The following is a 10,758-nucleotide window of genomic DNA, read 5'->3' as shown; positions in this document are numbered from 1 at the left end:
CGGGTCTGGACCGGGTCTGGGCCGCCTCTGGCCGGGTCTGGCCGTCTGGACCGGGTCTGGACCGGGTCTGGGCCATCCTGGCTGGGTCCGGGTCTGGACCGGGGGTCTGGGCCGGCGGGTCTGGACCAGGTCTGGGCCGCCTCTGGACCGTCTGGTCGGGTCTGGCCGGGTCTGGGCCGGGTCTGGACCGGGTCTGGGCCGGGTCTGGACCGGGTCTGGGCCGCCTCTGGACCGGGTCTGGATCGAGTCTGGGCCGGGTCTGGATGTAAATATCCTGTATGTGACTGTTTGTATTTTATTTTTCTAATTTATAATAAAGTGTGATGATGATTCGGAGGTTTTGGATTTTATTTTATTTCCTTCTGTGTTTTTATTTATTTAGATTTAAAAGTGGATTTGGATTCAGCCAAAAGTCACAGAATCACATGATGCAGCTGGAACTCTGTTCCACACACGTCCACGTCCATGTCCATGTCCATGTCCACGTCCATGTCCATGTCATGTCCACGTCCACGTCCATGTCCATGTCCATGTCCATGTCCATGTCCATGTCCACGTCCACGTCCATGTCCACGTCCATGTCCACGTCACGTCCACGTCCATCGTCCATGTTCATGTTGTCCACGTCCAGTCCATGTCCACGTCCATGTCCATGTCCAGTCCAGTCCCGTCCATGTCCACGTCCATTCATGTCCACGTCCACACGTCACGTTCACACGTCCACGTCACGTTCATGTTCATGTCCACGTCCACGTCCATGTCACGTCCATGTCCACGTCCATGTCCATGTCCATGTCCACGTCCATGTCCATGTCCACGTCCATGTCCACGTCATGTCCATGTTCATCGTCCACGTCATGTCCATGTCCATGTCCATGTCCACCTCCATGTCCGCGTCCATGTTCATGTCCATGTCCACGTCCATGTCCGCGTCCATGTCCATGTCCACCAGGATGAGGACGAGGGCAGGTGCAGTTCAGGCAGGTGCAGTTTTGGCAGGGGTGGTTCAGGCAGGTGCTGCTTTGGCAGGTGGACTTGGGCGGGTGCAGTTCAGGCAGGTGGACTTGGGCAGGTGCGGTTTTGGCAGGTGGACTTGGGCAGGTGCAGTTTTGGCAGGTGGACTTGGGCAGGTGCAGTTTTGGCAGGTGGACTGAGTTTTGGCAGGTGGGCAGGTGCAGTTTTGGCAGGTGGACTTGGGCAGGTGCAGTTTTGGCAGGTGGACTTGGCAGGTGCAGTTTTGGCAGGTGGACTTGGGCAGGTGCAGTTTTGGCAGGTGGACTTGGGCAGGTGCAGTTTTGGCAGGTGGGGGCAGGTCTTTGGCAGGTGGACTTGGGCAGGTGCAGTTTTGGCAGGTTTGGGGCAGGTGCAGTTTTGGCAGGTGGACTTGGGCAGGTGCAGTTTTGGCAGGTGGACTTGGGCAGGTGCAGTTTTGGCAGGTGGACTTGGGCAGGTGCAGACCCGGGCGTCTCAGTTGATCCATTTTGGTTCCATCATCATAAAAACTCGTGGCTTTGGGTTTGGGTTTGAGTTTGAGTTTGGGTTTCAGCTCGAGTTCTGCTGTTTCATGTGGTTTTAGATTTTAGATTCTGTTTGATTAAATCTGAAACGTTTGATTTGTTCATGTTTAAAATCTTGTGAATCAGTCGTGTATTTGTGATGTCACCGTGTGGGTGTGAGAGGAAACAAACGTCTACAGCTTCACTCGACTCCTGAACGCCACAAGGTGAGCTCCTCTTTTACTCTGCTCTGAACCAGGACTGAACCAGGACTGAACCAGGACTGAAACCAGGACTGAACCAGGACTGAACCAGGACTGAACCAGGTTGAGTCTGGACCTGGGTCTAGACCAGGTGACTTCAGTGGAATATTCAGGTGTGATTCAGATCATAACAGCACTGAGACCTGGTTTATTCCCAGTTCAGTCCTTGTTTAGTCCTGGTTCAGTCCTGGTTTCAGTCCTAGTTTAGACCTGTTTTAGTCTTGGTTTAGTCCTGATTTAGTCCTGGTTTAGACCTGGTTCAGACCTGGTTTAGACCTGGTTTAGTCCTGGTTTAGACCTGGTTCAGACCTGGTTTAGACCTGGTTCAGACCTGGTTTAGTCCTGGTTTAGTCCTGTTTTAGTCCTGGTTTAGACCTGGTTTAGTCCTGGTTCAGACCTGGTTTAGACCTGGTTCAGTCCTGGTTTAGTCCTGGTTTAGACCTGGTTTGGTCCTGGTTTAGACCTGGTTTAGACCTGGTTTAGTTCGTTCTGGTTTAGACCTGGTTAGACCTGGTTTAGTCCTGTCCTTTAGTCCTGGTTTAAGGACCTGGTTTAGTCCTGGGACCTGGTTTAGTCCTGTTTAGTCCTGACCTGGTTTAGTCCTGGTTAGTCCTGGTTTAGACCTGGTTCAGTCCTGGTTTAGTCCTGGTTTAGTCCTGGTTTTGGTTTAGGTTTGTCCTGGTTTAGACCTGGTTTTCTGGTTTAGTCCTGGTTTAGTTCCTGGTTTTAGTCCTGGTTTAGACTGTTTAGACCTGGTTAGACCTGGTTTAGTCCTGTTTAGTTTTGGTTTAGACCTGGTTTAGACCTGGTTAGACCAGACCTGGTTTAGACCTGGTTTACCTGGTTTTAGACCTGGTTTAGTCCTGGTTTAGACCTGGTTTAGACCTGGTTTAGACCTGGTTTAGTCCCTGGTTTAGACCTGTTTAGACCTGGTTCAGTCCTGGTTTAGTCCTGGTTTAGGACCTGGTTAGTCTGGTTTAGACCTGGTTTAGTCCTGGTTTAGACCTGGTTTCCGTTCCTGGTTTAGACCTGGTTTAGTCCTGGTTTAGCCTGGTTAGTCCTGGTTTAGTCCTGGTTTAGCCTGGACCTGGTTTTAGTCCTACCTGGTTTATCCTGGTTTAGTCCTGGTTTTAGACCTGGTTTAGACCTTGGTTTAGAGTTTAGTCCTGGTTTAGACCTGGTTTAGTCCTGGTTTAGACCGGTTTAGACCTGGTTTTGGTTTACCTGGTTAGACCACCAAATCAGGACCAATAGTCCTGGTTTAGTCTTAGTCCTTGGTTCCTGGTTCAGACCTGGTTTAGACCTGGTTTAGTCCTGGTTTAGACCTGGTTTAGTCCTGGTTAGTCCTGGTTAGTCCTGGTTTAGTCCTGGTTTAGACCTGGTTTAGTCCTGGTTCAGACTAGACCTGGTTTAGTGGCCTGGTTTAGTCCTGGTTTAGTCCTGGTTTAGACCTGGTTTAGACCTGGTTTAGACTGGTTTAGTCCTGGTTTAGACCTGTTTCAGACCTGGTTTAGTCCTGGTTTAGACCTGGTTTAGTCTGGTTTAGACCTTCTGGTTTAGATCCTGGTTTAGTCCTGGTTCAGTCCTGGTTTAGACCTGGTTTAGTCCTGGTTTAAGACCTGGTTTAGTCCTGGTTTAGACCTCCTGGTTTAGTCCTGGTTTAGACCTGGCCTGGTTTAGTCCTGGTTTAGACCTGGTTTAGTCCTGGTTTTAGACCTGGTTTAGCAGACCTGGTTTAGTCCTGGTTTAGACCTGGTTTAGTCCTGGTTTAGACCTGGTTTTTTTAGTCCTGGTTTAGACTGGTTTAGACCTGGTTTAGTCCTGGTTTAGACCTGGTTTAGTCCTGGTTTAGACCTGGTTTAGTCCTGGTTTAGACCTGGTTTAGTCCTGGTTTAGACCTGGTTTAGACCTGGTTTAGACCTGGTTTAGACCTGGTTTAGTCCTGGTTCTGAGGAAGTCTCTGAGAGGAACTTCATATTTCTGCTTTTGTTGTCAGTGAAGTGATTGTGTTTAAAGGTCTCCACACCGGAAATACTGCTACTGTAAATACTACGAATACTATAAATACTACTACTACTTCTACTTCTACTTCTGCTATTGTTCCTACTGCAAATACTCGTAGTACTTGGTGTATTTGCTCTTATTCTAAAGCTGCTGTGTAACTTTTCGGGTGGAGGTGCTCGTCTCCGTGGAGATATTATTTCTTTGCTTTTGTTCCTTCTGGAGAAACTCAGACGAGGCAGGTCAGGTCTGTGGAGAGGCGAGTCGGTCTGATGTGACTTAGTTCAGGTGAGTTTCAGGGTTTTTACTGCGGAACCTTCCAGCGCTGTAACGTCTCCATGGAAACAAGCAGAACTTTCACCAGAAATATTACACAGAGCTCCTTATCCTTATCCTTATCTTTATCTTTATCTTTATCTTTTACCCGATCCAAACCACTAAGACCAGATCTAGACCTGGTTCAGACCTGGTTCAGACCTGGTTCAGACCTGGTTTCGGTGCGGTGGAGGCTGCTACACTTTGCAGTGACCTGGTTTGGTGCATGTACTTTTGCAGTATTCAGTACTTCATAATCATGTACTTATGTAGTAACTGGGTCAGACCACAAACCACCAAGAACTACACCAGAACTAAACCCGGACTCTCACGGCTCTTGAACCTGAACCTGGCACCAACCAGACGCATCAATCAAACTTTCCTTGTTCAGCTCTTTTCATAAACTTGAAATGTGGAACAAAAAGCTTCAGCTGAAACACGAACATGACGAGGATGAAAAACCAACAGCGCCGCCCGGAGTTTAAACACAAACATCAAACATCAAACTCCAAAAGTCACAGCAAAAATACAAAAAATAAAAATAAGATTTAAAAAATGGAGAGACACAATTAAATGGAGACTAATTCAAATAATAAGAATTTTATTTAAAATGAGTAAAAGTTTTGAGTTTACTTTTAAAAATCTGAAAACTCGCAGCAGCCCTCGGGTCCCTCAGGTCCTTGTGTGTCTCGGGTCCTCAGGTCTCTCAGGTCGACTGTTCTGTAAAAACTGAGTGTTGAGTTTTAGTTTGACTCTTGGGACAGTTGAAGACGAGACGTGAGGAGCTGAGAGTCCGAGAGGCTCGTGATAAAAACAGATCAGAGAAATAAACACGACTAAGAGAGTTTAGAGATTTAGAAAACAATACAAGAATTTAAAATGTTTTAACGTTTTGAGGAGCTGCAGAGTTTTGAGGAGCTGTAGTTTTCTGTGGAAGATCAGAAAGGAGAACATCAACACAGTTTGTAATAAAAGTAAAAGTCTCTGCACTGGCTCAAGAGAGAAATGTTCTGACTCTGACAATATTTTTTAAATGATAGAATCAGATTTAGTGATGGACCTGATGTGCGGCTCAAAGCTGAGCTCATTATCCAGAATAACTCCTAAACTTCTGACCCTCCCACAGGGTCCAGTGAGGAGGTTTGGAGCTTAACTCTGAGCTTCAGGACCAATAATTAAAACCTCGGTTTTACTCTGGTTGAGCTGGAGGAAGTTTGCTGCCATCCGGGACTTAAAATCTAAACTGCAGTTTAAAGGGAATCGATCGGGCTCAGGTCATCAGGAGACACGGTGATATCGAGCTCGGTATCATCAGCAGAGCTTTGAACGTCACACTGTGTCCGAGTGGCAGCGTGTAAAGATTAAAAAGGGTTGGACCTAAAATTGAGCCTTGGGGAACACCACACTCCAGTCAGACCGAATCATCGTCTAAACCAGGACTGAACCAGGTCCAGAGGGTCTCCAGGGAGACTGTGGCTGGAGCAGAGGCTTGGTTTAGTTCTGGTTTAATTTAGGTTTAGTCTGGGTCAGACTGAACCAGCAGTCGTGGTTCAGTCCTGGTTCAGTCCTGGTGTAGTCCTTATTTGTCTGTGATCCTCAGATGTCCTCCCTGGATCTGGCCTTGTTCCAGACTCTGGACACTCTGGACCCTCTGGAGGACTACGGGGAGGAAGTGGACTACTCAGACTACTACAACGGCACGTGGGAGGGTTTGTGTGACACCGTCCAGAACCGGAGCCTGGTCCTGGTCCTGGGTCCGTACGTCCACTCTGTGATCTGTGTCCTGGGTCTGATCGGGAACTGCCTCATGCTCGTCCCACTGTACTGCGCCCCCAAACCCTCCATCACCCAGGTACCCCACCCCCATCACCCCACCCCCAAACCCTCCATCACCCAGGTACCCCACCCCCATCACCCAGGTACCCCACCCTCCATCACCCAGGTACCCACCCTCATCCCCAGTACCCCACCCTCCATCACCCAGGTACCCCACCTCCATCACCCAGATACCCACCCCACCCTCCATCCATCACCCAGGTACCCCACCCCCACCCTCCATCACCAGGTACCCACCCCCCCACCCATCACCCAGATACCCACCCCCACCCTCCATCACCCAGGTACCCCACCCCCCATCACCCAGGTACCCCCACCCTCCATCACCCAGGTACCCCACCCTCCATCCCCAGGTACCCCACCCCCAAACCCTCCATCACCCAGGTACCCACCCCCCCATCACCCCCAGAACCCCCCCCCACCCTCCACACCCAGGTACCCACCCCCAAACCCCCCACCCATCACCCAGTACCCCACCCCCACCCTCCCATCACACCCACCCCACCCCCAAACCCTCCACCCAGGTACCCCCCCCACCCTCCATCACCCAGGTACCCACCCCCCAAACCTCCATCACCCAGGTACCCCACCTCCATCACCCAGGTACCCCACCCTCCATCACCCCCTACCCCACCCTGGTACCCCACCCTCCATCACCCAGGTACCCCACCCCCCAAACCCTCCATCACCCAGGTACCCCACCCTCCATCACCCAGGTACCCCACCCTCCATCACCCAGGTCCCCTCCATCCCCAGTGGTTCTGGGTCCCGCCATACCCCAACCCCATCCCCATCACCAGGTACCCCACCCCCATCACCCAGGTACCCACCCTCACCCTCCCCCCCACCCTCCATGTGTGCATGTCTGTCATTTCTGCTCGTGCTCGTTCCCTTTGTGGTTCTGGGTCCGTTTGGATCAGATCTCGTCTTTATTCACACCTGAAGTCCGGACTTTGAGTGGAACCGGACTCAGGTGTGGTTCTGCCTCTGGTCTAGTCTGGTCCTCACTGCTCCTGTCTTTTGTCTTGCAGGTGCTGCTCCTGCACTTGGCCCTGGCAGATCTGGTTATAGTCCTGGTCTTGCCGGGTTTGGTGGTGATGGAACTGGGGGGGTGGTCAGACGGGGGGGCGGGGTGTAAGATGTTGAGGGGCGGGTACAGCATGAGTTTCTACGGCGCCGCCCTGCTGCTGGCGGCGGTGAGCGCGGACCGATACGCGGCCGTCGTGCACGCGCGCAGACGGCTCAGTGCGAGCTCACAGGCGCCACGCCACCTCGTGTGCGCCCTCGTGTGGTTCTGTGCAGTACTGCTCAGTCTGCCCAACTTCATCTTCTACGAGAGCTACGTGCCCAAGCACCACGAGGTGATGGGGTTGGAGGCTCTGAACCAGACCTCGGACCAGGTGAGATCTGCTGAAGTAAAGTTTGTTCCACCTCTGACTCCTCCCCCTCTGACTCCTCCCCCTCTGACTCCTCCCCCTCTGACGGTGTGTGTTCTCTCTCCTCAGTCCACTCCCATGGTGTGCGCCCTGCGGCTGCCTGACCACATCGAGGCGTACTCAGTCAAGACGGCGTTGCCGGTGGTGCAGATCACGGCGGGGTTTCTGCTTCCGCTCATCGTCATGAGCTTCTGTTACGGCTCCATTGTGGCGACGCTGCTGAAGGGGCGGGGCCTGAGCGGCAAGGGGCGGGGCTTCAGGAGAGAGCGCGCCATCCGCCTGGTCCTGATGGTGGCGCTGGTGTTCATCTTATGCCACGCCCCCTTCAACATCGTGCTGCTGATCCACACGCTGCAGAAGTTCAAACCCAGCGACTGTGAGGTGAGAAGTGAAACACTGTGACTCCTGGTGCCGGTCCTGGTGGTGTTGTGGTCCTGGTGGTGTTGTGGTCCTGGTGGTGTTGTGGTCCTGGTGGTGTGGTCCTGGTGGTGTGTGGTCCTGGTGGTGTGTGGTCCTGGTGGTGTTGTGGTCCTGGTGGTGTGTGTCCTGGTGGTGGTTGGTGCTGGTGGTGTTGTGGTCCTGGTGGTGTTGTGGTCCTGGTGGTGTTGTGGTCCTGGTGTTGTGGTCCTGGTGGTGTTGTGGTCCTGGTGGTGTTGTGGTCCTGGTGGTGTTGTGGTCCTGGTGTTGTGGTCCTGGTGGTGTTGTGGTCCTGGTGGTGTGGTGGTGGTGGTCCTGGTGGTGGTGTGGTCCTGGTGGTGTTGGGTCCTGGTGGTGTTGTGGTCTGGTGGTGGTTGTGGTCCTGGTGTTGTGGTCCTGGTGGTGGTGTGGTCCTGGTGGTGTTGTGGTCCTGGTGTTGTGGTCCTGGTGGTGTTGTGGTCCTGGTGGTGTGTGGTCTGTGTGTGGTGTGGTCCTGGTGGTGTGGTCCTGGTGGTGTTGTGGTCCTGGTGGTGTTGTGGTCCTGGTGTGGTGTGTCCTGGTGTGTGGTCCTGGTGGTGGTGGTGGTCCTGGTGGTGGTTGTGGTCCTGGTGGTGTTGTGGTCCTGGTGGTGTTGTGGTCTGGTGGTGTGTTGTGGTCCTGGTGGTGGTGCCTGGTGTGTGTGGTCCTGGTGGTGTGTGGTCCTGGTGGTGTTGTGGTCCTGGTGGTGTTGTGGTCCTGGTGGTGTGGTCCTGGTGGTGTTGTGGTCCTGGTGGTGGTCCTGGTGGTGGTGTGTCCTGGTGGTGTTGTGGTCCTGGTGGTGTTGTGGTCCTGGTGGTGTTGGTGGTCCTGGTGTGTGTGGTCCTGGTGTGTTGTGGTTGGTGGTCCTGGTGGTGTTGTGGTCCTGGTGGTGGTGGTGTGTTGTCCTGGTGGTGTTGTGGTCCTGGTGGTGTTGGTGGTCCTGGTGTTGTGGTCCTGTGGTGGTCCTGGTGGTGTTGTGGTCCTGGTGGTGGTGTGGTCCTGGTGGTGTTGTGGTCCTGGTGTGTGTGGTCCTGGTGGTGGTGTGGTCCTGGTGGTGTTGTGGTCCTGGTGGTGTTGTGGTCCTGGTGGTGTTGTGGTCCTGGTGTGTGTCCTGGTGGTGTTGTGGTGGTCCTGGTGGTGGTGTGGTCCTGGTGGTCCTGGTGGTGGTTGTGGTCCTGGTGTTGGTGTCCTGTGGTGTTTGTGGTCCTGGTGGTGTGTGGTCCTGGTGTGTTGTGGTCCTGGTGGTGTTGTCCTGGTGGTGGTGTGGTCCTGGTGGTGTTGTGGTCCTGGTGGTGTTGTGGTCCTGGTGTTGTGGTCCTGGTGTGTGTGGTCCTGGTGGTGGTGTGGTCCTGGTGGTGTTGTGGTCCTGGTGGTGTTGTGGTCCTGGTGGTGTTGTGGTCCTGGTGGTGTTGTGGGTGTTGTGGTCTGGTGGTTGTGTCCTGGTGGTGTTGTGGTCCTGGTGGTGTTGTGGTCCTGGTGTTGTGGTCCTGGTGGTGTTGTGGTCCTGGTGGTGTGGTCCTGGTGGTGTGGTCCTGGTGTTGTGGTCCTGGTGGTGGTGTGGTCCTGGTGGTGTTGTGGTCCTGGTGGTGTGTGGTGGTCCTGGTGGTGTGTGGTCCTGGTGGTGTGTCCTGGTGGTGGTGGTCCTGGTGTGTGCCTGGTGGTGTTGTGGTCCTGGTGTTGTGGTCCTGGTGGTGTGGTGTCCTGGTGGTCCTGGTGGTGGTGGTCCTGGTGTTGTGGTCCTGGTGGTGTGGTCCTGTGGTGGTCCTGGTGGTGTGGTCCTGGTGGTGGTGTGGTCCTGGTGGTGTTGTGGTCCTGGTGGTTTTGTGGTCCTGGTGGTGTTGTGGTCCTGGTGGTGGTGTGGTCCTGTGGTCCTGGTGGTGTCCTGGTGGTCCTGGTGGTGTGGTCCTGGTGGTGTTGGTGGTCCTGGTGGTGTTGTGGTCCTGTGGTGTGGTCCTGGTGGTGGTTGGTTGGTGTCCTGGTGGTGTTGTGGTCCTGGTGGTGTGGTCCTGGTGTGTGGTCCTGGTGGTGTGTGTGGTCCTGGTGTTTGTGGTCCTGGTGTGTTGGTCCTGGTGTTGTGGTCCTGGTGTGTTGTGGTCCTGGTGGTGTTGTGGTCCTGGTGGTGGTGGTGGTCCTGGTGGTGGTTGGTGGTCCTGGTGGTGTGTGGTGGTCCTGGTGGTGTTGTGGTCCTGGTGGTTGTGGTCCTGGTGGTGTGGTCCTGGTGGTGGTGTGGTCCTGGTGTGTTGTGTGGTGTCCTGGTGGTGTTGTGGTCCTGGTGTTGTGTCCTGGTGTGTGTGGTGTCCTGGTGGTGTTGTGGTCCTGGTGGTGTTGGTGTGGTCCTGGTGGTGTTGTGGTCCTGGTGGTGTTGTGGTCCTGGTGTGGTGTGGTCCTGGTGGTGTTGTGGTCCTGGTGTTGTGGTCCTGGTGTGTTGTGGTCCTGGTGGTGTTGTGGTCCTGGTGGTGTTGTGGTCCTGGTGGTGTTGTGGTCCTGGTGTTGTGGTCCTGGTGGTGTTGTGGTCCTGGTGGTGTTGTGGTCCTGGTGTGTTGTGGTCCTGGTGTTGTGGTCCTGGTGGTGTTGTGGTCCTGGTGGTGTGGTCCTGGTGGTGGTGTGGTCCTGGTGGTGTTGTGGTCCTGGTGGTGTTGTGTCCTGGTGGTGGTGTGGTCCTGGTGGTGTTGGTGGTCCTGGTGGTGTTGTGGTCCTGGTGGTGTGTGGTCCTGGTCCTGGTGGTGTTGGTGGTCCTGGTGTTGTGGTCCTGGTGTGTTGTGGTCCTGGTGGTGTGGGTCCTGGTGGTGGTGGTCCTGGTGGTGTGTGGTCCTGGTGGTGTTGGTGGTCCTGGTGTGTGTGGTGTGTGTGGTCCTGGTGGTTGTGTGTCCTGGTGGTGTGTGTCCTGGTGGTGTGTGTGGTCCTGGTGTTGTGGTCCTGGTGGTGTGGTCCTGGTGTTGTGGTCCTGGTGGTAGTGTGGTCCTGGTGTTGTGGTCC

At 54.1% G+C, this 10,758-nt stretch overlaps 1 protein-coding gene across 3 annotated transcripts in view; it reads left to right on the top strand.

Moving 5' to 3' along the window:
* The first annotated feature begins 934 nt into the window (after positions 1–934).
* The window catches only part of LOC129407610 (C-X-C chemokine receptor type 3-like), a 29,540-nt gene continuing 19,716 nt past the window's right edge, over positions 935–10,758 (top strand). For 2 of the 3 annotated variants that reach the window (XM_055149151.1, XM_055149150.1), the window contains exons 1-6: positions 936–1,145; positions 1,217–1,302; positions 1,379–1,723; positions 5,676–5,927; positions 6,943–7,311; positions 7,417–7,728. In XM_055149151.1, coding sequence (XP_055005126.1) covers positions 5,676–5,927; positions 6,943–7,311; positions 7,417–7,728 — 933 coding nt within the window. In that variant the 5' untranslated portion in view covers positions 936–1,145; positions 1,217–1,302; positions 1,379–1,723. Of the gene's footprint in view, positions 1,146–1,216; positions 1,303–1,378; positions 1,724–5,675; positions 5,928–6,942; positions 7,312–7,416; positions 7,729–10,758 lie in introns of all 3 variants that reach the window. The other variant, XM_055149149.1, reaches the window with a different exon arrangement.

The sequence above is a fragment of the Boleophthalmus pectinirostris genome, unplaced genomic scaffold (genome assembly GCF_026225935.1).
Source record: "Boleophthalmus pectinirostris isolate CB_2022bp ecotype Guang Dong unplaced genomic scaffold, ASM2622593v1 HiC_scaffold_13, whole genome shotgun sequence".
NCBI classification, from domain to species: Eukaryota; Metazoa; Chordata; class Actinopteri; order Gobiiformes; family Gobiidae; genus Boleophthalmus; species Boleophthalmus pectinirostris.
Note: the sequence above shows the minus strand (reverse complement) of the source record. Positions and strands in the feature narration are given on the sequence as shown.